This window comes from Hyperolius riggenbachi, chromosome 6 (assembly GCF_040937935.1).
Source record: "Hyperolius riggenbachi isolate aHypRig1 chromosome 6, aHypRig1.pri, whole genome shotgun sequence".
NCBI lineage: Eukaryota > Metazoa > Chordata > Amphibia > Anura > Hyperoliidae > Hyperolius > Hyperolius riggenbachi.
Window position 1 is genome coordinate 14774995 of NC_090651.1, and position 26220 is coordinate 14801214.

At 48.6% G+C, this 26220-nt stretch overlaps 1 protein-coding gene across 3 annotated transcripts in view; it reads right to left on the reverse strand.

Moving 5' to 3' along the window:
* The window catches only part of MEGF6 (multiple EGF like domains 6), a 495432-nt gene that overhangs the window by 150777 nt on the left and 318435 nt on the right, over positions 1-26220 (reverse strand). For all 3 annotated transcript variants that reach the window (XM_068238861.1, XM_068238860.1, XM_068238862.1), the window contains one exon: positions 26086-26208. In XM_068238861.1, the coding sequence (XP_068094962.1) occupies positions 26086-26208 (123 nt within the window). The remainder of the gene's footprint in view (positions 1-26085; positions 26209-26220) is intronic.

The following is a 26220-nucleotide window of genomic DNA, read 5'->3' on the forward strand; positions in this document are numbered from 1 at the left end:
AGGCAGGAGGAGACCTTGTCCATGGTAGTGGTGGATATGTCAGGGGTGTGGAGGTAGATCTGGGTGTCATCTGCATACAGATGATAGTTAAAACCCATGGAGGAGATAACCTTGCCAATGGACGATGTGTATAGGGTGAACAGTAGGGGGCCAAGGACCGAACCTTGGGGGACTCCCACCGAGAGGTGGTTGGGGGTGGACGAGGACTCATTGAAGGCGGTCGTGAAGGAGCGGTTGGAGAGGTAGGATGAAAGCCAGGACAGGGCGAGATCGTGAATGCCCAAGGACTGGAGGGACTGGAGGAGTAGGGGATGATCTACTGTGTCAAAAGCTGCTAAAAGGTCAAGGAGGAGGAGAATGGAGTATTTACCTTCAGCTTTAGCTAAGGCAAGGTCATTGACCACTTTGGTGAGAGCAGTTTCGGTTGAGTGGGCAGGCCGAAATCCAGATTGCAGTGGGTCTAGGAGTGAGTTGGCATTGAGGTACTGGGTCAGGCGTTTGTGAACCAGACGCTCCAGGAGTTTTGAGGCAAAGGGGAGGAGGGAGATAGGACGGTAGTTGGAGGGTAGCGAGGGGTCGAGGGAGGGTTTCTTGAGCAGGGGTAGTACAGTGGCCTGCTTGAAGTCTGATGGGAAGGTGCCTGTGGATAGGGAGAGGTTGAACAGGGTAGTGAGGACTGGGGCCAATTCCGTGAAGTGAGTAGAGTTGAGCTGAAATTTTCGTAATTTCGCATTACTATAATTACGCATGCGAAATTTGCGATTACGATGCGAAATTAGCGTAGCGAAATTGCCATTAAAATCGTAATTGAAAATACCGTAAGCGTAATTTTCAACGCGAAATTTCGCGTTTCGTTCATGCCGTAATTTCGCATTAAACGCTACCGTAATTTCGCGTTAAACCGTAACGCTCCGTATAATATAAAAAAGCCGCCGACTTTAAGGGTTAATAGCAAAGCCCCCTTAAATGCTAAGAGCCTCAAATTTAGAGAATATATTAAGGAGATCAGGAGGAATAAGAGGAAAAATTTTTTTTTCAAAAAGACCTTATCGTTTTTGAGAAAATCGATGTTAAAGTTTCAAAGGAAAAATGTAAACATTTAAAAACCCGCCGACTTTAACGGTTAATAGCAAAGCCTGCTTAAAGTTTAGGAACATCAAATTCCCAGGGTATATTAAGGGGATCAGTGGGAATAAGAGGAAAAAATTTTTTTTCAAAAAGACCTTATAGTTTTTGAGAAAATCGATTTTTAAGTTTCAAGGGCGAAAATGTCTTTTAAATGCGGAAAATGTCAGTTTTTTTTTGCACAGGTAACAATAGTGTATTATTTTCATAGATTCCCCCAAGTGGGAAGAGTTTTACTTACTTCGTTCTGAGTGTGGGAAATATAAAAAAAAAACGACGTGGGGTCCCCCCTCCCAGACCTCTTTAACCCCTTGTCCCCCATGCAGGCTGGGATAGCCAGAATGCGGAGCACCGGCCGCGTGGGGCTCCGCACCCTGACTATACCAGCCCGCATGGTCCATGGATTGGGGGGTCTCGGAAGGGGAGGGGCAGCCAAGCTTTCCCCTCCCCCTCCGAGCCCTTGTCCAATCCAAGGACAAGGGGCTCTTCTCCACCTCCGATGGGCGGTGGAGGTGGAGGCCGCGATTTCCTGGGTGGGGGGTTCATGGTGGAATCTGGGAGTCCCCTTTAAAAAGGGGTCCCCCAGATGCCCACCCCCCTCCCAGGAGAAATGAGTATAGAGGTACTTGTAGTACCCCTTACCCATTTCCTTTAAGAGTTAAAAGTAAATAAACACACAAACACATAGAAAAAGTATTTTAATTGAACAAAAAACATAACCACGAAAAAAGTCCTTTAATATTCTTAATTAACCATTAATACTTACCTGTCCCTTTAAATAAATGATCCCACGCAATATCCTCGGAAATGTTCTATCAGTTACAATGTAACAAAGTTATTACAATATAACAACTTTGTTACATTGTAACTACGCCGCACCCGACGTCACTCACCGCCGCCGCCGCCACCGCGTCTGCGCTGCAGGACCCGACAGAGCTCTGAGCTATATAGCTCAGAGCTCTCAAAAGCATCTTTGTATTTGGGCTCCAAGGAGCCCCATTGGTCCTTAGCAGACCAATGGGGTTCCTTCTGATTTGAAGGAACCCCATTGGTCTGCTAAGGACCAATGGGGCTCCTTGGAGCCCAAATACAAAGATGCTTCTCAGAGCTCTGAGCTATATAGCTCAGAGCTCTGTCGGGTCCGTGCAGGACGCTAAGTCCCCGCCGGCTCCGCTGCCCTCCCCGCCTCTCCCACATGTCACCCACATGTCACCCACATGTGGGTGACATGTGGGTGACAGATGTGGGCGGGGTGGACAGCGGGAGCTGCGGGGACTTAGCGTCCTGCACGGACGCGTATGCGGCGGCTGAGCGGCGAGTGGCGTCGTGTGCGGCGTAGTTACAATGTAACAAAGTTGTTACATAATAACTTTGTTACATTGTAACTGATAGAACATTTCCGAGGATATTGCGTGGGATCATTTATTTAAAGGGACAGGTAAGTATTAATGGTTAATTAAGAATATTAAAGGACTTTTTTCGTGGTTATGTTTTTTGTTCAATTAAAATACTTTTTCTATGTGTTTGTGTGTTTATTTACTTTTAACTCTTAAAGGAAATGGGTAAGGGGTACTACAAGTACCTCTATACTCATTTCTCCTGGGAGGGGGGTGGGCATCTGGGGGACCCCTTTTTAAAGGGGACTCCCAGATTCCACCATGAACCCCCCACCCAGGAAATCGCGGCCTCCACCTCCACCGCCCATCGGAGGTGGAGAAGAGCCCCTTGTCCTTGGATTGGACAAGGGCTCGGAGGGGGAGGGGAAAGCTTGGCTGCCCCTCCCCTTCCGAGACCCCCCAATCCATGGACCATGCGGGCTGGTATAGTCAGGGTGCGGAGCCCCACGCGGCCGGTGCTCCGCATTCTGGCTATCCCAGCCTGCATGGGGGACAAGGGGTTAAAGAGGTCTGGGAGGGGGGACCCCACGTCGTTTTTTTTTTATATTTCCCACACTCAGAACGAAGTAAGTAAAACTCTTCCCACTTGGGGGAATCTATGAAAATAATACACTATTGTTACCTGTGCAAAAAAAACGGACATTTTCCGCATTTAAAAGACATTTTCGCCCTTGAAACTTAAAAATCGATTTTCTCAAAAACTATAAGGTCTTTTTGAAAAAAAAATTTTTCCTCTTATTCCCACTGATCCCCTTAATATACCCTGGGAATTTGGTGTTCCTAAACTTTAAGCAGGCTTTGCTATTAACCGTTAAAGTCGGCGGGTTTTTAAATGTTTACATTTTTCCTTTGAAACTTTAACATCGATTTTCTCAAAAACTATAAGGTCTTTTTGAAAAAAAAATTTTTCCTCTTATTCCTCCTGATCTCCTTAATATATTCTCCAAATTTGAGGCTCTTAGCATTTAAGGGGGCTTTGCTATTAACCCTTAAAGTCGGCGGCTTTTTTATATTATACGGAGCGTTACGGTTTAACGCGAAATTACGGTAGCGTTTAATGCGAAATTACGGCATGATACGACTGTAATGCGAAAATTACGCGAAAATTACGCTTACGCGAAATTTCGCGAAATCCTTCTTCATTACGATTATGTACTTACGGCCATAATCGTAATTACACTAATTACGCGAAATTTCGCAAAATCGTAATTAGGTCATTACGCTCATCTCTAGAAGTGAGGCTGGAGTAAATCAGAAGGGATGGGGTCAAGGGGCGAAGTAGTGGTATGGGAAGTCTGCAGTAGGTGGTTGACTTCCTCGGTGGTAGTAGGGGTGAAGGATGTGAGGGGAGGATAGGGTGGAGGAGGAGCTGGTTGGGAGGGGGTGGGAGGTGAAGATTGAAGATTGGATATTTCTTGGCGGATGGAGACAATTTTGTTGGTGAAGTGGGTGGCTAAATCTGTGGCAGAGAGGGAGGAAACGGAGGGTGGGGGGGTGGGTTTAAGCAGGGAGTTGAAAGTGGCAAAAAGACGCCGGGGATTGGAAGCTTGTGCTCCAATGAGCTTGGTAAAGTATTCCTGCTTCGCATGAGCAAGGGCAGTGTGGAACTGCAGCAAATTGGTCTTGTACTGTAGGAAATCCTGGTTAAGTCTAGTTTTTCTCCATTTCCGTTCAGTGGCGCGTGTTTTCCTCTGGAGGTTGCGAGTATGGGTAGTGCGCCAGGGCTGGGGGTTAGGGGGTCGGTGGCGGCGAAATATTGGTGGAGCAGCTTTCTCTAGGGCTGATGAGAGAGTTTGGCGATACTGAGCTGCAGCAAGATTAGGACAGGTTAGGGTGGGGAGAGTGGAGGAGAGGGCATGGAGGGGGTCAGCAAGGACACTAGGGTTGAGCTTGCGTAGGTCTCGCTGCCATCGACCAGGTGGGTGGGTGGTTTATTTGGAGGTGCTTTCCGTGAGGAGGTTGAAGGTGAGAAGGTGATGGTCTGAGGGTGGAAAGGGTGCGATGTCAAGGTCTGCAATGGTGGTGGATTTAGTGAATATAAGGTCGAGAGTGTGACCTGCAGTGTGAGTGGGGGTGTTGGCGTGTTGTACTAGTCCAAGTGAGTTGGCAATGGTGAGTAGCCGGGTCACAGCGGAGCTCTGGGCTTCATCGATGGGAATATTGAAATCCCCAAGGATGATGGTGGGGAGGTCAGAGGAGAGGATGTGAGGGAGCCAGGAGGCAAGGTCATCGAGAAATTGTGGGGTGGAGCCCGGAGGGCGGTATAAGACCGCAACAATGGCAGGGAGGGGGTGGTAGAGGCGGATGGTGTGGGCCTCAAATGATGTGAATTGTAGAGAGGTAGGTGGGGTGAGGACACGGAAGGTGCAGGATGGTGAGAGGAGCAGACCCACCCCTCCCCCGATCCTATTGTCTGGTCTGGGGGTGTGACTGAGGTGAAGCCCCCCGTAGGAGAGGGCAGCCTCTGCGGCAGAGTCAGAGGAGGTGAGCCATGTCTCAGTGAGTGCGAGGATGGTGAGGGATTTGGAGAGGAAGAGGTTGTGGACCTCTGTAAGTTTATTGCGGACGGATCTGGCATTCCAGAGACCGCAGGGAAGGGGGAGTATGTGTTTGTGGGTGGGATGGATGGAAATAAGGTTGGAGTGAGGATGGGTGTTGAGGTTATTTGTGGACAGAGGGCTGTGAAGTGTATGAAGCAGGTCAGCAGGGGATGCTTGTCTGGCAGCAGGCTGTGGCCCAGGATTGGGTGATATATCACCAGCAGCAAGTAAGAGTAGGAGGGAGAGAGTGAGCAAATGTGAATGAGATTTAAATGTTTGTGAGGTTTTTGAGCTGCTGGAGGGAGAGAGAGATTTCAGGAGAGCTAACAGTTCATGAGAAGCTGAGTAAGGTGAGCAAAGCAGAGCAGGTGAAATGAATATGGAGTGTGGTACTCTGGGAGGATGCATATTGCAATGCAACTTGTAGATGTTTGCAGACAGGCAGAACATAAGAAAAAGTGCAGTAAACATGGTAATGGTCTCTGATTATAACCAGGAAGTTTCCAATCACTAAACAGTTTATATGAGTATGCAGTTAATGCAAGCAAACCTGTGTAAATAAAGAAGCAGAGTCTACTTGGCTGTGCAACATATGTCCAGCAGTGGCATTTGTAGCAATAGCGTTGGAGGCAGTAGTGGATGCCGAGTAGTTGTTTCCAGCAGAGTCCTGTGGCTGTTGAATCCTGTTTGAATTCCTGGGTGAATTCTTGGTAAATTCTTGGTAAGTTGTAAAGCACTTTGTAATAAATGGCACTTCGGAATTAAATGGCACAAGTGACCTAGGCCACGAGTGACCAAGCTCCAGCGCTTAAATAGGTATGGTAGCTGCCATGTCTGAATTGGAAGACATGCAGAATTATTCTCCAACGCAACTGACCACTGAACAGGGCCTAAAACTCCTCTTCTCCCTAAATATCTAATTATTCCAACTAACTGCCAGCCACCCTCACAAATGATGTAGCCACCTATTTGTGGTCAATGGAAGATCATAATTCAAAGGTGACGCAGATGCTAAAATCGATTGGTCCATTTCCAATTCGCATAAAATTAGCTAAACCGTTTGCCTAGTTTCAGAATTCTGGGGCTCTCACTGACCACCCCTTCTGTCCTGCGAGGATGCAGCTGGACGGATGTCTGCTGTTCTGCAGGAACCTCCCTGGAAGCTGCAGTCTGGGGTCCCACTGCTCCTCCCCTCTCCATAGAACAGTACACACCACTCAATCTGTACAACGTTCTTACACAAGTTGTTGCCCAATACAACCAATGAAAGTGTTCGTTGACAAGAATATCAATGATTGTATGTAGCTTAAAGAGGAACTCTAGTGAAAATAATGTAATAAAAAAAGTGCTTCATTTTTACAATAATTATGTATAAATGATTTAGTCAGTGTTTGCCCATTGTAAAATCTTTCCTTTCCCTGATTTACATTCTGGAATTCATCACATGGTGACAATTTTACTGCTGGCAGGTGATGTCAGTGGAAGGAGATGCTGCTTGCTTTTTTGTAAACAGCTGTTATTTCCCACAATGCAATGAGGTTCACAGACAGGAAACTGGCAGAACCATGGTCCTGACATCATGCTGTGGGAGGGGTTTCACCACAATATCAGCCATACAGCGCCCCCTGATGATCAGTGTGTGAAAAGGAATAGATTTCTCATGTAAAAGGGGGTATCAGCTACTGATTGGGATGAAGTTCAATTCTTGGTTATGGTTTCTCTTTAAAAGAAACAAGAGCTGAGGGGAACAAAAACATTTTATACATACCTGGGGCTTCCTCCAGCCCCATCCACATGAATTGCTCGTACGCCGCTGTCCTCAGTCTTCTCTGTCTTCAGTACCAGGTCCAGTAACTGCCTCCAGTCGCGGCCAGTCTGACGCAAGTGAAGTGCGTTATTTACGTATCTCTCCAGCGGCCGCCGGCGATGATGTGTGACAGCTCACAGACAATAAGCTGCCCACATTTGCTGCCCCCTCATCCCCTGAGTTTCAAACACTTGCCTGACTGCTGCAGTTCACGTTTGGCAGCTTGGCTGCATGAGTGGGCCAGCCCACTTCCCGCCCCTTGATCCTGGTGCCCGAGGCCATGGCCTTTCCTGAAATCCGGCCATGGTTAGAAATCCTCAACTGGCTGCAAACTGAAACTGAAGGAGAAGTTTTAGCGAAGCTACATTGCTGGAAGACTTCTGCAGCCTCGATGTGAGTTTATGGGAATTGGATAAAATAAAAAGACGTGGAATTTTCCTCTGCAGCGCGGTTTGTGTAGCGGAGACTCAATACGTTCCTGGAAGACGCCAGCACCTTTTTGCTTCTCCGGGAGCAGACTGCCCCTCAGCCTGTTAATGAGCAGCAATTTCCTGTGATTACGGGGAACGGGCTGATGTGTGATGTCGCTGACGGCGGCCAGCGGGGGGTGTTCGCGGCGGGGTGGTTGGGGGGGTTGCATAATCCACTGTGTGCTGGGATTCCATTCTCCGATGGTTTCTCCCTGACTAAAGTCATGTACACCCCGCAAGAGAGAATCCTGTGAACTAACTGCTCAACGGCTGTTCCAATCAATTCATCAAATCCAAAATGTGATGTGGATGGCTACAGATGACTTCAAACGCAAATGCCAAACGATCGTTAAAGTGGACCTGAACTCTTTCACAGGACAGAAGGAAAACATAGGGAAATGCACCCTGTATGTATTTAGAGAGTTTAGCTTGTCTAATCCCCCCTCATCTGTGACTAATCACCAGTGTAATTTGTTCTCTCAGCTGTGTCAGCTCAGGAATCTCCTCTGCCATGGCACAGCTGCTAATTTGTTTACACAGGATGTTAACCCTATGTCTGCTTCCAAGAAAGCATGAAGTAGACACATTTAACTCAGAACTTCCTCTCTGCTCAAAAAGATAAGCCACAGCATAATAACCTGTCAGTGGGAACATTAGAGAAAACACCCACCCTGCTCTCTGCTTCATTCTTCACTGCTCAGCCTGCTTGTTATCAGCCCTGACAAAATCCCCGACTGAGCATTTAGTCTGGCTTTGCTCAGGAATCATTATAGCTGAGTCATTATAGCAGAGCCAGAAGGGGGCAGGCTTGGGCTTGAAAAGACACCAGAGAAGACAGACTCAGCTATAATGATTCCTGAGCAAAGCCAGACTGAATGCTCAGTCGGGGATTTTATCAGGGCTGATAAGAAGCAAGCTGAACAGTAAAGGATGAAACAGAGAGCAGGGTAGGTGTTTTCTCTAATGTTCTCACTGATATATATGGTAAAATACAGGTGGGCGCTTCGTCTCTGGTTCACTTTAAAGAAAAACATTTATTTGTTACAGCCGCAATAAATCTGCAGTGTGTCTGCTTCCTGCTTTCACGGAAGCAGACATAGGTTTAACATTCTGTGTTAACACATTAGCTGCTCTGCCAGATTCCAGAGTCGGCAAAGCTGAGAGATCAAATTACAACTTGTGACTAGTCACAGATGAAGGGGAATTTGACAGTCTGAACTCTCTAAATACATACAGAGTGTATTTTTCTGTTTTCCTTCTTTCCTGTGCAAGAGTTCAGGGCCAATTTATCCCTTTCCAATCCTGTTTCCCGATCACCCATGCCCTCCATTCCCAAATGTTTTCCAGGGTGCCGGGGGGAGGGTAGGAGGGATCAGGAAAAAGAATCGGGGCCAGGGATCCAAAGGCTCTGTACTCAGCATCAGTGGCGGGGGTTGGGCACGGCACCAGTGGCAGGATCAACAGCAGCTGTCATACACTAGCTCCGCCCCCTTGCACAAGCAAGAGCATCATTTTGTTATTATGCAGAGGAAAGTGTCAGACTTTAGGTGCATACACACATCAGACTATAGTCTTTGAAAAATGAAAGATCACAGACCAATCTTACCACCCTTCATGTAGTATGAGAGCCACACCTACACAGTCTATTCTATGGAGCTGAACTCCACATCAGAAAAAAATCTTTGCAAGATGCTGCACACACAGATGCTGTACAGACACAAAAGATCAGTATCTGCAAAAGATCTGTCCCTGCCAAAAATCCATTCCTGCAAATTGCAATGATAGTCTATGAGATCTGCAGATCCTCATACACACATGATTTAACTGACATTCATCTGCAGATCAAATCCACCAGGATGGATTTTCAGATCTGCAGATGATTGCTTGATCTGCAGATGAATGTCAGTTAAATCATGTGTGTATGATGATCTGCAGATCTCATAGACTATCATTGCAATTTGCAGGAATGGATTTTTGGCAGGAACAGATCTTTTGCAGACACTGATCTTTTGTGTCTGTACAGCATCTGTGTGTGCAGCATCTTGCAAAGATTTCTATCTGATGGGGAGTTCAGCTCCATAGAATAGACTGTGTAGGTATGGCTCTCATACTACATGAAGGGTGGTAAGATTGGTCTGTGATCTTTCATTTTCCAAAGACTATAGTCTGATGTGTGTATGTGGCCTTTCTCCAATGTTCTGATCCACCAAATCCAGCCGCAGCTGCCACATGATCGGTGAAGATGCGAGTGAGATGGCAGGCGCAGCGGTGATCAGATTATCGCCCAAACATGGTACAATTTTTTCTATTTTTTTCGATTAGATAATTTTGTTCGATGATTCTGTTAGATCGAATATAAAGATTTTTCCAACATGTCCGATCGGATTTTTATTGAAAAAAACGGGCTAATCGTTCATTTTTCTTAATCTAGAAAAAGATTGTTTTTGACTTCCATTCAATTTAATCGTTTTGGTTGAATAAATGGGAAAATCGAACGTTTTTATTGTACCATGGGTCACCTTTAGTCTGACGCTTTGATCAGAAGAAGATGGAACAGCGCCATCTAGTGGCAGTAAGATTTTCCTATGTCAGACATTGGTGCTATAGGGGAAAATGCCGATGTTGGACGTAGTCAGGCATCGGATTGAAAAGGGTTAAACCGATGTTTGTGCTGTGGATTTTTTTAACGAGGTCTGAACAATTCTTTTCTCCCACTGCGTACGAGGAATAAAGTGGACCTGAACTCTTGCCCAGGGCAGAAGGTAAAAACAGAGAGAAATGCACCCTGTATGTATTTAAAGAGTTAAGCCTGTCTAATTCCCCCTCATCTGTGACCAATCACCAGTGTAATTTGATCCCTCAGCTATGTCAGCTGACTGCCACAGGAGAGAGGCTAATTTGAAAGCACAGAATGTTAACAATATGTCTGCTTTTATGAAAGCAGGAAGTAGACACACTGAAGATTTATTGCAGGATTTGTATCAGCTGTAACAAAGAAATGTTTTTCTTTAAATGTTATCATGCTGTTGCTTATCTTTTATAGCAGAGAGGAAGTTCTGAGTTCAGGTCCGCTTTAATGGAGATGCTGAGACTGAGCGCTGCGGACTGCAGGTAATCACTGCCCCCCCCCCAGGATACTCAAGATTTATCAGGACAGGTGCACAGTTCAGCCGACGCCCACAACAACCAATCAGGTTTGGGCTGATAGATGAAAAGGAGTTTTCATTGGTTGCTTGGGGCAGCTGCATCACTTAAGTTCCAGTTTTGTTTGTTTTGAGGTTTTTTTTTTTGCACCTGTCTCGATAAATCAGCCTTACAGACCAGGGAAGGAGGAGGAGGGAGTGTGAGGGATTCACTAACGACTGTGAGCCAAACTTAGCAGAGTTACCGCTGCATGTATCTCATTGTGTCCACGGATTCCGTCCCACCGCACTGCGGACGTGGTGATGTGACTGTATAACTGCATCGCATTAGCAATACAATCATATAGTCTGACACCCCAGACTGTGACGGTAGCCTGTGGCAAGCAGAGCTGGTCTATTTGGCTGCAGTAGTGTCTGAATCACACCAGAAACAAGCATGCAGCTAATCTTGTCAGATCTGACAATAATGTCAGAAACACCTGATCTGCTGCATGCTTGTTCAGGGTCTATAGCTGAAAGCATTAGAGGCAGAGGATCAGCAGGACAGCCAGGCAACTGGTATTGCATAAAAGGAAATAAATATGGCAGCCTCCATATACCTCTCACTTCAGTTGCCCTTTAAGAAAAGATGGAAAAAAATGAAATACATTTTGTGACCTCAAATACCCCCCCACCTGCTGGCCAAGCCAGTGACCCTTATGGCAGGCCAGCCATGCCCCCTTCTGGTGTGCGTTTGTGTTTGTCATGCGTTTAAGCTTTGCTATTTTTAAATAATCTGCCTTTTCAATCATTTAAAAAATACAGTGACTTTTTTTTTTTTTTGCAAAAAAGCAAACGCATGCATTTTTGCGACTCCATAGTTAAGAATGCGATTCACCTACAGTATGCGGAAAGAAGCTACATGCTGTGCAGTTTTAAAATGGTAAATTGCAAATCGCAGAGAGTTGGGATTTGCAGTGCGGCCCATGGTGCAATTTTTTGTGCGTTTTCCACTCTGCGGCAAATCGCATGCGATTCAAACCAGCGTTAGGCAGGGGTCACACCTGCAGGACTGCTAACAAATGCATTTTTTTTTCTGCACATGCGTTTTCCAATGCATTTTTCAATGTGCAATTTTTTATGCAATTTTAATGCGTTTTGCCCCACTTAAAGCGTTAAGACCAAAAAAACAACCAGTTTAACTTACCTAGGGCTTCTTGCAGCCCCTAGAGTCATCCTGTGCCCGCACCGTCCGTCTGCATCCCTCCGGCCAGCAGCGGCGACCCCTACAAAGCTAATCAAGTGTGGCCAGTGGGAGGCTACTGCGCACCCTAATCGCGCTCCCACTGCAGGGAGCGATCTGTGCAAGCGCAGTAGCAATTTTCCCGTATTGCGCATGCACACAATGTTGCCGGCAACTGGGGAACGCAACCAGGGTGCACATGGCCGGCCAGCTTTGCAGGGGTCTTGTTGGAGGGTTGCAGAAGGACGGCGCGGGCACAGGACGACTCCACGGGGCTGCAACTTTTAACTTAAGATTTCCTTTAAATACATTAAGTGCGATAGGCATGCAGTGCGCGAACGCATGCAAAAACAAAGTAGCGCACGTTGTCAGGTTTTTTCGCTCTACCAAATTGCAAAGGGGAACAGAAATCGCAGTCGTCCCATTTACAACCATTATGTGCCTCTTCGCATTGCGGCAAAACCTACACCATCCAAACAAGCGTGTTCCCAGCCTTCCAGACATCTCCTTACCTGAGCGTCCCTGGGCCCCGGCGTACCCCTGGCTCCGCAGGTAACACGGGTAGCAGTTGGTGCGGTAGAAGCGAGATCCCGAATTGAAGGTGGTCCTGGCAGGGATGCTCCAACAGACGAGAAGCACGGAGGAAACCCACGAAATGTGTCTCATGTTACCGGACGACAAAGAAAGTCTCCCACAAAGAAAGTCTCCTCTTCCCGGGATGGACTCCGGTCTACAGATCCCCAATTTCTTGTTTGGGAAGTTTTGCGTGTTGTTGTTGCTGTAGCATATGTTTCCCAGCTCAGGGAATTCTGCCAATCCCTCCCACCAAGTCCTTTTATGTCACCAAGTCCTGGCCCCTCTCCTGCAGGTAGTGGGCAGCCCCCCCTGCCTCTGCTGTCGTTAACCGGGGCGCAGAGATGACATCACGGTCCCCCCCTGAGCGATCCAGAGGATGCCTGAGCGCTGGGAGATGCCTGCGGGGGAATATGACAAGGAAGAGAGATTCCACATCCATCCTACATACGCCGCTGCTGGTTCTCTGAGTTGTTTTTTCTTTACAGTGGAAACATGAATTAGACAGAATTCCAAATCGAAACCACATTTTGGAGAACCTGAATCCAGGATTCTGCGGAGAAGGAGCCGACGGGTTGTGTTTTCTTTTCAGCGCAGAAGTTTTCTTTCCAATAAAAAGTTTCCAAACTTGATTTGACATAAATCCTGGCTTGCGATCATTCCAGAAATATCACATGTGCTGCTGGGGGCTTTATGTAAAGCTGGGGGAAGGGGTGTTGGGGGGCGAAGTTGTAGGAATCTTACAGGCGTTTGTAAACTATCGCATGTTGCTGAAAGCGGCCATACACATTTCAACCAAAATGTTAGATTTTTCTGTTTTTTATACTTATAAAAATAATCAATTGCATAGAAAAAGTGAATGTAAAGGTGCTTATTAACGGTACAATTTTTTCACTAAATGCGAACTTTTAGGCTACTTTCACAGTGGGACATATAACGCAACTTAATGCCCCATTATCGTCACATACAGTAGGCATACAGGCAATAAAAAGTACCCTATATACTCGAGTATAAGTCTAGACATTTAGGTCTGATTCACTTCATAAAAGTATAGGGGTTGACTTATACATGAGTCACGGGCAACACTGAACACACTGAGTTGTGTGTGTACTAATAGTGACATTCCCATTTGCAGCAATGTACCCCGTGGTAAGTGATACTTTCTTGATAAAGGAAATGCCAAGAAAACACAGGTCTGAAAGTCCTGCCCACAACAATTACCAAGGAAAGGGGCAGGGGGAATTCTGGGCTGCAGGAAGGGGAGTGGATAATTGCTGTACCGGGAGGGGGGGGGGGGGGCTGGAGGAGTTATTGGCTGCAGTGAAGAGGCAGGAGGGGTTAATGGCTGCAATACTGAATGCAGTGCAGTCATTGACCCCTCCAGGGTGCCAATGCAGCTGTTAATTCTTCCTGGCCCCTCAGTGCAGCCATTAACTTTGCTGGGTAGACTTATACTTGAATCAAGAAAAAATTCCAGCATAAGGGGTTGAATATTGGAGTCGACTTATACATGAGGTCGACTTATATTTGAGTATATTCGGTATGCTTCCAAGTTAGTACTGAGCATTTGCAAACAGTCTAACGTAGCTAATAACGTGTCTAACGTGACTTGACTTTAACGTCGCACTGTGAAAGAGGCCTTAATGCAGTTTGAATTATCATATTGTATCAAAAATGTGCTGTTTATGAAGGCAATCGATAATAAACGATTCTTTGGTCGATTGCTAAATAGGATAAAATCAATTCAAAAGTTGGATTTTATGATCGCCTTTGAAGAAAGAATAATTCAGTAAATGTGAACATTCGATAATTGCCTTCAGATTACTTGCGACTGGGTCTGCCCAAAAAATATTCACTCAGTTTACCGTTAGGGCCCATTCACACTTGAGCATTTTGCCAGCGATTTCGGCAAAACGCTCAAACGCTAGCGCTTTTGAAAGGGCTAGTGTAATGAAACTCTATGGGCCCGTTCTTACTTGGGCAATTTGCGCTAATTGCCGCAAATCGGCCAAAAACGCCAAACGCAAACACGTAGCCTGCACCATTTCAGTGTTATAGAAGCGCTAAACGCGATCATGGAAAAATCGCTGCAGTGTTCAGTGATTTTTTTCCGCTGAACGCAAAACGCCGACAGTAAGCGCTGGTGTTTTGCGCTTTCAAGTGGGCCCTTACCAGGGCCGGTTTAAGCAACAATGGGGCCCCAGGGCAAAATAAACCTGGGGGGGCCCCCAACATATACCCCGGAACAAAAATCGGCATTAGGGGACCTTTTTTGCAGCTGGTATAGTCAGGGTGTAAAGTCCCAATCGGTCGGAGCTCCACATTCTGGCTATCCCAGCCTGCATGGGGGACAAGGGGTTAAAAAGTTTCAGGAGGGGGGACCCCACATAATTTAAAAAAAAAAAAATTCCCACACTCTAAACATAAATTTTTTTGGGGGAAAATAGGAAAAAATGCCATGGATCTTCATACAGCCATATTGCGGCTGTATAGCGATCCCTGGCCAAAGCGCTGCGGCTGTATATGGACCCCCTGGAAACCCCGTCAGGAAATTTATTGTGCTTTCGTTTGATGCATGTAAAATTACACTACCGTTAGGTTTGCTACTATGCGCTGAGCCCCCCCAGGAACTACCAACGCACCTTGAACCCAAACAGACCTGTTTGGGTTCAAGGTGCGTTTGTAGTTCCTGGGGGGCTCAGCGCATCTCTGATGGAGGCCATTCGGAGGCGGCCTGGTGTTGCACTGATCCACCTTTTGCGCAATTTTCGATTTTTCAATTTTATTTGGTAGCGCACCCAGGCTATGCATATACATAGGTTAGGATTTAGCTAGTGTTAGGCCCCTCCCATGGAGGATTGACTTCTTCGCAGTGGGAGGGACGAGTACTTAATAGGTTGCATGCAAGCTGTTAATGGAAACCAACATCCTCCTCCAGTGGTAGACAGGTCATGTGTATGCTCGGTGTGTATTCAACCCCACAGGTGGGGCTTGCACTCTTTTGCAGGTAGGCACTAGTCTGTTTTTAAGTAGCGCTGCTCATTTCCTTGCTATGTACTAATTTAATTCGTTTTTGTTCAGCTGCTCCCACTTAACAGCCATGCTTTTGGTGTATATGCAGAGCTTCTGTTTGGGTTCAAGGTGCGGTTGTAGTTCCTGGGGGGGCTCAGCGCACCTCTGATTGTAGGCCATTCGGAGGCGGCCTGGTGTTGCGCTGATCCACCTTTTGCGGAATTTTCGATTTTTCAATTTTATTTGGTAGCGCACCCAGGCTATGCATATACATAGGTTAGGATTTAGTTAGTGTTAGGCCCCTCCCATGGAGGATTGACTTCTTCGCAGTGGCTGCATGCTTGTTCCAGGTGCGACTCCGCTGGCTGCATGCTTGTTCCAGGTGCGACTCCGCTGGCTGCATGCTTGTTCCAGGTGCGACTCCGCTGGCTGCATGCTTGTTCCAGGTGCGACTCCGCTGGCTGCATGCTTGTTCCAGGTGCGACTCCGCTGGCTGCATGCTTGTTCCAGGTGCGACTCCGCTGGCTGCATGCTTGTTCCAGGTGCGACTCCGCTGGCTGCATGCTTGTTCCAGGTGCGACTCAGCTGGCTGCATGCTTGTTACAGGTGTGACTCTGCTGGCTGCATGCTTGTTACAGGTGTGACTCCGCTGGCTAGGTGCTTGTTCCAGGTGCGACTCCGCTGGCTGCATGCTTGTTCCAGGTGTGACTCCGCTGGCTGCATGCTTGTTCCAGGTGTGACTCCGCTGGCTGCATGCTTGTTCCAGGTGTGACTCCGCTGGCTGCATGCTTGTTCCAGGTGTGACTCTGCTGGCTGCATGCTTGTTCCAGGTGTGACTCTGCTGGCTGCATGCTTGTTCCAGGTGCGACTCTGCTGGCTGCATGCTTGTTCCAGGTGCGACTCTGCTGGCTGCATGCTTGTTCCAGGTGTGACTCCGCTGGCTGCATGCTTGTTCCAGGTGCGACTCCGCTGGCTGCATGCTTGTTCCAGGTGTGACTCCGCTGGCTGCATGCTTGTTCCAGGTGTGACTCCGCTGGCTGCATGCTTGTTCCAGGTGCGACTCCGCTGGCTGCATGCTTGTTCCAGGTGCGACTCCGCTGGCTGCATGCTTGTTCCAGGTGCGACTCCGCTGGCTGCATGCTTGTTCCAGGTGTGACTCCGCTGGCTGCATGCTTGTTCCAGGTGTGACTCCGCTGGCTAGGTGCTTGTTCCAGGTGTGACTCTGCTGGCTGCATGCTTGTTCCAGGTGCGACTCTGCTGGCTGCATGCTTGTTTCAGGTGTGACTCCGCTGGCTGCATGCTTGTTCCAGGTGCGACTCCGCTGGCTGCATGCTTGTTCCAGGTGCGACTCCGCTGGCTGCATGCTTGTTCCAGGTGTGACTCTGCTGGCTGCATGCTTGTTCCAGGTGCGACTCTGCTGGCTGCATGCTTGTTCCAGGTGTGACTCCGCTGGCTGCATGCTTGTTCCAGGTGCGACTCCGCTGGCTGCATGCTTGTTCCAGGTGCGACGCCGCTGGCTGCATGCTTGTTCCAGGTGTGACTCCGCTGGCTAGGTGCTTGTTCCAGGTGTGACTCTGCTGGCTGCATGCTTGTTCCAGGTGTGACTCCGCTGGCTAGGTGCTTGTTCCAGGTGCGACTCCGCTGGCTGCATGCTTGTTCCAGGTGTGACTCCGCTGGCTGCATGCTTGTTCCAGGTGTGACTCCGCTGGCTGCATGCTTGTTCCAGGTGTGACTCCGCTGGCTGCATGCTTGTTCCAGGTGTGACTCTGCTGGCTGCATGCTTGTTCCAGGTGTGACTCTGCTGGCTGCATGCTTGTTCCAGGTGCGACTCTGCTGGCTGCATGCTTGTTCCAGGTGCGACTCTGCTGGCTGCATGCTTGTTCCAGGTGTGACTCCGCTGGCTGCATGCTTGTTCCAGGTGCGACTCCGCTGGCTGCATGCTTGTTCCAGGTGTGACTCCGCTGGCTGCATGCTTGTTCCAGGTGTGACTCCGCTGGCTGCATGCTTGTTCCAGGTGCGACTCCGCTGGCTGCATGCTTGTTCCAGGTGCGACTCCGCTGGCTGCATGCTTGTTCCAGGTGTGACTCCGCTGGCTGCATGCTTGTTCCAGGTGTGACTCCGCTGGCTGCATGCTTGTTCCAGGTGTGACTCCGCTGGCTAGGTGCTTGTTCCAGGTGTGACTCTGCTGGCTGCATGCTTGTTCCAGGTGCGACTCTGCTGGCTGCATGCTTGTTTCAGGTGTGACTCCGCTGGCTGCATGCTTGTTCCAGGTGCGACTCCGCTGGCTGCATGCTTGTTCCAGGTGCGACTCCGCTGGCTGCATGCTTGTTCCAGGTGTGACTCTGCTGGCTGCATGCTTGTTCCAGGTGCGACTCTGCTGGCTGCATGCTTGTTCCAGGTGTGACTCCGCTGGCTGCATGCTTGTTCCAGGTGCGACTCCGCTGGCTGCATGCTTGTTCCAGGTGCGACGCCGCTGGCTGCATGCTTGTTCCAGGTGTGACTCCGCTGGCTAGGTGCTTGTTCCAGGTGTGACTCTGCTGGCTGCATGCTTGTTCCAGGTGTGACTCCGCTGGCTGCATGCTTGTTCCAGGTGCGACTCCGCTGGCTGCATGCTTGTTCCAGGTGCGACTCCGCTGGCTGCATGCTTGTTCCAGGTGTGACTCCGCTGGCTGCATGCTTGTTCCAGGTGTGACTCCGCTGGCTAGGTGCTTGTTCCAGGTGTGACTCTGCTGGCTGCATGCTTGTTACAGGTGCGACTCTGCTGGCTGCATGCTTGTTTCAGGTGTGACTCCGCTGGCTGCATGCTTGTTCCAGGTGCGACTCCGCTGGCTGCATGCTTGTTCCAGGTGCGACTCCGCTGGCTGCATGCTTGTTCCAGGTGCGACTCTGCTGGCTGCATGCTTGTTCCAGGTGTGACTCTGCTGGCTGCATGCTTGTTCCAGGTGCGACTCTGCTGGCTGCATGCTTGTTCCAGGTGCGACTCTGCTGGCTGCATGCTTGTTCCAGGTGTGACTCCGCTGGCTGCATGCTTGTTTCAGGTGTGACTCCGCTGGCTGCATGCTTGTTCCAGGTGCGACTCCGCTGGCTGCATGCTTGTTCCAGGTGCGACTCCGCTGGCGGCATGCTTGTTCCAGGTGTGACTCCGCTGGCTGCGTGCTTGTTCCAGGTGTGGCTCCGCTGGCTGCGTGCTTGTTCCAGGTGTGCCTCCGCTGGCTGCATACTTGTTCCAGGTGTGAATTTGCTGGCTAGATTCTTGTTCCAGGTGTGGCTCCGCTGGCTGCGTGCTTGTTTCAGGTGTGACTCCGCTGGCTGCATGCTTGTTCCAGGTGTGGCTCCGCTGGCTGCATGCTTGTTCCAGGTGTGACTCCGCTGGCTGCATGCTTGTTCCAGGTGTGACTCCACTGGCTGCACGCTTGTTCCAGGTGTGACTCCGCTGGCTGCATGCTTGTTCCAGGTGTGACTCCGCTGGCGGCATGCTTGTTCCAGGTGTGACTCCGCTGGCTGCGTGCTTATTCCAGGTGTGGCTCCGCTGGCTGCGTGCTTGTTCCAGGTGTGGCTTTGCTGGCTGCATACTTGTTTCAGGTGTGAATTTGCTGGCTAGATGCTTGTTCCAGGTGTGGCTCCGCTGGCTGCGTGCTTGTTCCAGGTGTGACTCCGCTGGCTGCATGCTTGTTCCAGGTGTGGCTCCGCTGGCTGCATGCTTGTTCCAGGTGTGACTCCGCTGGCTGCATGCTTGTTCCAGGTGTGACTCCACTGGCTGCATGCTTGTTCCAGGTGTGACTCCACTGGCTGCATGCTTGTTCCAGGTGTGGCTCCGCTGGCTGCGTGCTTGTTTCAGGTGTGACTCCGCTGGCTTCATGCTTGTTCCAGGTGTGGCTCCGCTGGCTGCATGCTTGTTCCAGGTGTGACTCCGCTGGCTGCATGCTTGCTCCAGGTGTGACTCCACTGGCTGCACGCTTGTTCCAGGTGTGACTCCACTGGCTGCATGCTTGTTCCAGGTGTGACTCCGCTGGCGGCATGCTTGTTCCAGGTGTGACTCCGCTGGCGGCATGCTTGTTCCAGGTGTGACTCCGCTGGCTGCGTGCTTATTCCAGGTGTGGCTCCGCTGGCTGCGTGCTTGTTCCAGGTGTGGCTCCGCTGGCTGCATACTTGTTTCAGGTGTGAATTTGCTGGCTAGATGCTTGTTCCAGGTGTGGCTCCGCTGGCTGCGTGCTTGTTCCAGGTGTGACTCTGCTGGCTGCATGCTTGTTCCAGGTGTGGCTCCGCTGGCTGCATGCTTGTTCCAGGTGTGACTCCGCTGGCTGCATGCTTGTTACAGGTGTGACTCCACTGGCTGCATGCTTGTTCCAGGTGTGACTCCACTGGCTGCATGCTTGTTCCAGGTGTGACTCCGCTGGCGGCATGCTTGTTCCAGGTGTGACTCCACTGGCTGCATGCTTGTTCCAGGTGTGAATTCGCTGGCTAGATGCTTGTTCCAGGTGTGACCCCGCTGGCTGCGTGCTTGTTCCAGGTGTGACCCCGCTGGCTGCATGCTTGTTCCAGGTGTGAATTCGCTGGCTAGATGCTTGTTCCAGGTGTGACCCCGCTGGCTGTGTGCTTGTTCCAGGTGTGACTACACAGGCTGCATGTTTGCTACAAGTGAGATTTAAACCAGCATTGAGGTGCTCTCTAGAAAGGGTCCCTACTCTACTGACTGCTTGTTTATTGAATGGTATAGGAAGAGTAGGGACCCTTTACAGAGGAAACCTCAATGCTGGTGAAAGGGTCTAGTACAGAATGCTGCTGCATGCAATCCATTTTGAAAGCGAATATCGTCAATTTCTGATACCGAATACAATTGTGCAGCCAGTTGTTTTTATCACTACTACTGCTCCAGCCTGCTGTGAGTGTTAGGAGTGTGAAGTAAGAGGCTTAGGGCCTATTTCCACTGCTGCAGAATCCGCAGCATTTCCCCGCAAGTGATCTGAGCAGGGAAACACTGATTATGTTACTGCAGCACGCAGCTGTAACCCTATAGTTGTGTATGGAACAGCTATAGCGATATGGCTGCTTACTCAAATCACTGCAAGTGCCAGCTCAGTGGAAATAGGTCCTGAACTCAGAACTTCCTCTCTGCTCTAAAATATACAACAACAGCATAATAACCATTTAAAGAAAAATATTTATTTGCTACAGCTGAGCTGATACAAATCCTGCAATAAATCTGCAGTGTGTCTACTTCCTGCTTTCATGGAAGCAGACATATTGTTAACACACTGTGCCACGGCAGTCAGCTGACACGACTAAGATCAAATTACACGTGTGATTAGTCACAGATGAGGGGGAATTAGACAGGCTAAATTCTCTAAATACATACAGGGTGCATTTCTCTAGGTTCACCTTCTGTCCTGTGGAAGAGTTCAAGTCCACTTTAAAGGACCTCTGTCGCGAAAATCTTAAAATGTAAAATACATGTAAACACATACAAATAAGAAGTATGTTTCTTCCAGAGTAAAATGAGCCATTAATTACTTTTCTCCTATGTTGCTGTCACTTACAGTAGGTAGTAGAAATCTGACATTACCGACAGATTTTGGACTAGCCAATCTTCTCATGGGGGGTTCTCAGGGTTTTCTTTCTTTAATTCTAAAAGCACTTAGTGAATGGCAGTTACTCCGCCCAACTGCCAGAAAAGTGTGCAGCGAGCAGGGAGGCTGGCCAGCATCTTTGTATAAATCTTTTTGAGAGCCATGCTGAGAATTCAATATGGAGCGATGGACTAGCCCAAAACCTGTCGGTAATGTCAGATTTCTACTATTTACTGTAAGTGACAGCAACTTAGGAGAAAAGTAATTTATGGCTCATTTTACTCTGGGAGAAATGTATTTCTTATTTGTATGTGTTTTAAATTTTAAGATTTTCGCAACAGTTCCTCTTTAACCAGGGGCGTATCTGGGTAATATAGTGCCTATGGCAAACACTGAAATGACGCCCCCCTCGTCAGAGCCTTCTTCCCCTATAAAAACAGTATCCTTTCTCATGTACATGTGTTATGGTTGCCTGTGTATTTTGGCTCGGGATATTGCTGAAGTTAATTTTTTGGGGAAATATCTCTTCTTATTCCCTCTCTGTCCACTTTTCTAACACTAAGCCAAGTGCTCCCTACATACATAAATTAAGTAGCCATGTCCCCCAGTATAACAGCATTAATCTGATCTGAGGTCTGAGTGACGAGGCAGGCACAGGGGGAGGCACAGGGGCAGGCGCCCATGGTTCTGTGGTGCCCATGGCACAAGCCATGCCTGCACCCCTCTAGATACGCTTCTGTCTTTAACCACTTTATGACAACCTGACTTATAAAAACGTCCTGCTAGAGCCTCTTAATAGCTCCAGGACGTTTTTATAAGTCAGACAGTGCTGCTGCCGCTGTGCGCGCGTGCACGTGAAAATAAAAAAACCCACCAAAAAAAACAAAAAAAAGACACCTTTATTTCCAAATAATATATTGTCACCATACTTTGTACTAGGGACATAATTAAAATCGTGTGATAATTAGGACAAATAGGCAGATAAAATGTGTGGGTTTTATGTACAGTAGCAGTGTTTATATTAAAACTACAGGGGATGAAATTGGAGATTTTTTTCCTTGTTTTTCCCTCTAAAATGCATAGAAAATAAAGTAATTACTGAAAACAAATATCAACCCCAAAAAGCCCAATTGGTGGTGAAAAAAACAAGATATAGATCATTTCATTGTTATTAGTAGTGATGAAGCTATTGGCAAATGAAAGGGATGAGCACTGAAAGGGGAAAATCGCTCTTGTCCGTTAGGGTAAAAACCGCTTTGAGGTGAAGTAGTTAAAGATTCTTTGTTTTGCTCATCTGTATTACCGGTGGTTACAGCACAGGTGCAACTCAATATCATCCAGCAAACGTTCTATACAATAAACTTTATGACATTAAACTTGGTAACATTTTCCTGAGCAGCACATCAGACTCCGGATGAGAAGATGAAGGATTCCGATGACAGATTTCTGTACACAACGATCTCCAGACCCCCGGTTATTAATCTATAGGCGGAGTGCGGCGACTCGATGGGATAATCGTGACAATTGCAGCAATGCCAGGAATGTGCTCTGCACAGGCTCCGCGCACACGTCTGCAGGGAAAGTTTACTTTAGGCACGATGACAGGAATGGGGGCACCGGCAGCCCCAGACTGTCCCCAGACTGTCCCGACACGTTCCCCGGCACCCATAATAGCGCCTAATACGCTGACAAAACTCTCCTGAATGATCTGTGTACTCTGGGATTTGTCTGCACGCTCTACGGGCGGGACCTCTGCATGCAACCCCCTCGCTGGCAGAGAGGGCGGGGATAAAACAGACACGAGGGTCTTCCTCAATACCACAATGAAAGGGAACCTGTACCAACTCAAAGCAGGAAGTTCTGAATCAAGATTATACCATTTATTGACTAAACTAAAAGAAAAAAAGAGTAAGCTTGTGGGTAATAAGCCTTCTTCAGACTCAATTCCTGTAGACTGACAATCTTAGAACACACAGCATGCCGTTTATACTCGAACATAAGCTGAATTTTTGGGACCACAAAACTGTCCCAAAAGCGGGGTTGGCTTATATTCGAGTCAGGTGCGTGGAATCACATATACAGTGCATGCCTTTGGTGTTACCTCTACTTATTCTGGCCAGCCATTTCCCCGTCCTTCCTTGCAGCTCTGTATTCGCCACTAAAGGTCCAGGCTTAACTGTCTTCTTGTTCTAGGCAGCCATCTTCCTGTCTCCCTTGCAGCTTTGTACTCACTAGAGTTCAGCAACGAGCATCGAACTGCAAAGGAGACAGGAAGATGGCTGCCCGGAACGAGAAGACAGTGAAGCCCTGGACCTCTAGTAGAGAGTACAGAGCTGCATAGGAGATGGGAAGATGGCTGCCTGGAATGAGAAGACAGTGAAGCCCAGGACCTCTAGCGGTGAGTACAGAGCTGCACAGGAGACTAGTGATGGGAATTCCGGCTCTTCTCAGAGAATCGGCTCTTCTGAATCGGCTCCCATTAAAGAGCCGGCTCTTACGGCTCTGAATCAGCTCTTAATTAAATATCACTAGACACCACTCAGAATCGGATTAAAAGCCCCGCCCCTGCCTCCATGCCAACTTCAGACTGCTTCTCTGACTCAGGCAATCCCTCCTGCTACTGCTCTGCTCCGCCCCAAACACTCCTACAAGCTGCAAAAGGAGGACTACATCTCCCAGAATGCCTCAGCGCCCTTTATTACGGAGCAAAGCAGAGCTAAAAGGGGCGGCTGAGGCATCGGCTCTTCTCAGAGTGAGCATCGGCTCCTCTGATTCACTTCAAAGAGCCGGCTCTTAGAGCCGGCTCGTTCGCGAACGACCCATCACTACAGGAGACTGTAAGATGGCTGCCCAGAACGAGAAGACAGTGAAGCCTGAACCTCTAGCGGTGAGTACAGAGCTGCACAGGAGACAGGAAGATGGCAGCCTGGAATGAGAAGACAGTAAAGCCCTGGACCTCTAGTGGTGAGTACAGAGCTGCATGTGAGATGGGAAAATGGCCTCCTGGAACAAGAAGATAGTGAAGCCCAGGATCTTTAGCAGTGAGTACACAGCTGTGAGGGAGATGGGAAGATGGCTGCCTGGAATGAGAAGACAGTGAAGCCTGGACCTCTAGTGGTGAGCTGCATAAGAAATGGGAAGATGGCCTCCTGGAACAGGAAGACAGTGAAGTCCAGGATCTTTAGCAGTAAGTACAAAGCTGTGAGGGAGACGAGAAGATGGCTGCCTGTAATGAGAAGACAGTGAATCCTGGACCTCTAGCGGTGAGTACAGAGCTGGGAGGGAGACGGGAAGATGGCCTCCTGGAATGAGAAGACAGTGAAGCCTGGACCTCTAGTGGTAAGTACAGAGCTGCATGGCAAATGGGAAGATGACCTCCTGGAACGAGAAGACGGTGAAGCCTGGACCTCTAGCAGTGAGTACAGAGCTGCATGGGAGACGGGAAGATGGCTGCCTGGAACAAGAAGACAGTGAAGCCTGGACCTCTAGTGGCGAATACAGAGATGCATGGGAGACGGGAAGATGGCTGCCTGGAATGAGAAAACAGTGAAGCCCGGGACCTCTAGTAGTGAGTACAGAGCTGCATGGGAGATGTAAAGATGGCTGCCCAGAACATGAAGACAGTAAAGCCCTGGACCTCTAGAGGTGAGTACAGAGCTGCATGGGAGATGGGAAGATGGCTGCCCAGAACATGAAGACAGTGAAGCCTGGACCTCTAGTGGCGAATACAGAGATGCATGGGAGACGGGAAGATGGCTGCCTGGAATGAGAAGATAGTGAAGCCTGAGCCTCTAGCGGTGAGTACAGAGCTGCATGGGAGACGGGAAGATAGCTGCCTAGAACATGAAGACAGTAAAGCCCTGGACCTCTAGCGGTGAGTACAGAGCTGCACTATCCAAGCTGTAATACCTAAATTCTGGACAGGGGCCAGTGCAGTTGTAACCCCCTTCCCCTCTGATCACTATGTAGGGAGAAGGATAGAACTGAGAACATAGGAGGGCACCATTTAGTTGTTGGTGTAGGGCTCTGTGATTGGTAGTTACTTCTCTGCACAGGATGTTTGCGTGAATCCACCAAGATAGAAAGAAAGCCACCTGTCCCAGCGAAACAAGACATTCAGATACAGCATGTGCACACAGAGGTTTCCCTGCAGACCGGTCTAACAGAGAAGACCAGCAAATAAGGACCTGTTATGCTAATCTTCATATCCAGCCCAACCTCCTCCTTCCTGACCCTGTTCACCCTCGTCTATGAAAACAACCATAGTCAGGGGAGGGTCTCCATACTCAGAAGGACAAACATTATCCCTTATAAAAAGAGCACCAGCATTTTACACAACATGCAAGATGCAAAATTAAAAACCTAGCCCTGGAATTTACAATAGACAGGCTGTACTTCCCATCAGCGTTCGGGGTGGTCTTCTGTCAGGTAACCTACTTTTGTGAGTATCTGCCAAACTATCAGATAACCTTATCTTTTCTTTGGACAACCTCATCCAAGGTCAAGCTCCCCAAAACCTTTTGTTAACTTAAGGCCCATACACACGTCAGATTTCCCGGCGGATCGCTCAAACTCACTCTTATCAAGCGAACGACAGTCTGTACACACGCCCGATTTAGCGGGCGAATGACGGGACGTTCAAACGACCCGTCGTTCGCGGAAATCCGACGTGTGTATGGGCCTTTATTCTAACTTATTAAATGAAGACACGGCTCGTGTTAGCTGTTGAAAACAGTGTTTTCCATCTATCTTGGAGGAGAACTTTTATCAGGTAGCGCTAACAGAAAGCCAAGTCTGGAGAGAGATATCTGACACTTCAAAGATATCCTCAGGAGTGGAGACCATTTGAAACCTGTTTAGTCACAGACAGGAGGAGCTTGGTGAGTTCATGTGGAATAGATGTAATAGGGGCAGACCAATCGCTGTAGCAGCCATAGTGAGCTGGACCCCGGTGTTGCAGTGACCAGGTGGACCTTAATGTGTTCACTGCACCTGAAATGTTTGTGTTCATCAACTCTGTGACTACATCTCTGGGTCTATGCTCTTTATGCACTGTACATTGCATATGCCTTACCATGTCTACTTATATGCGTGGGGTAAGAGACAGTGTCATTGTTTAATAATCGTGTCTGGGGGCCTCGCATGATTTCTTGCTATGCCACCCGGACGTCAGAAGGAAATGTCAAAGTTGGGAGGACCTGGCCTTGAAGTAAGGAGGACATCTCTTACCTTGACAGCTTTTTCCGTCCTCTTTCAGAGACTGGCCCCCTGGACACTTGCAGTAGAAGCTGCCAATGGTATTGCAGCACTGCACCTCACAGCCACCATTCTTGGTCTCACATTCATTGACATCTGAAAGAGAAA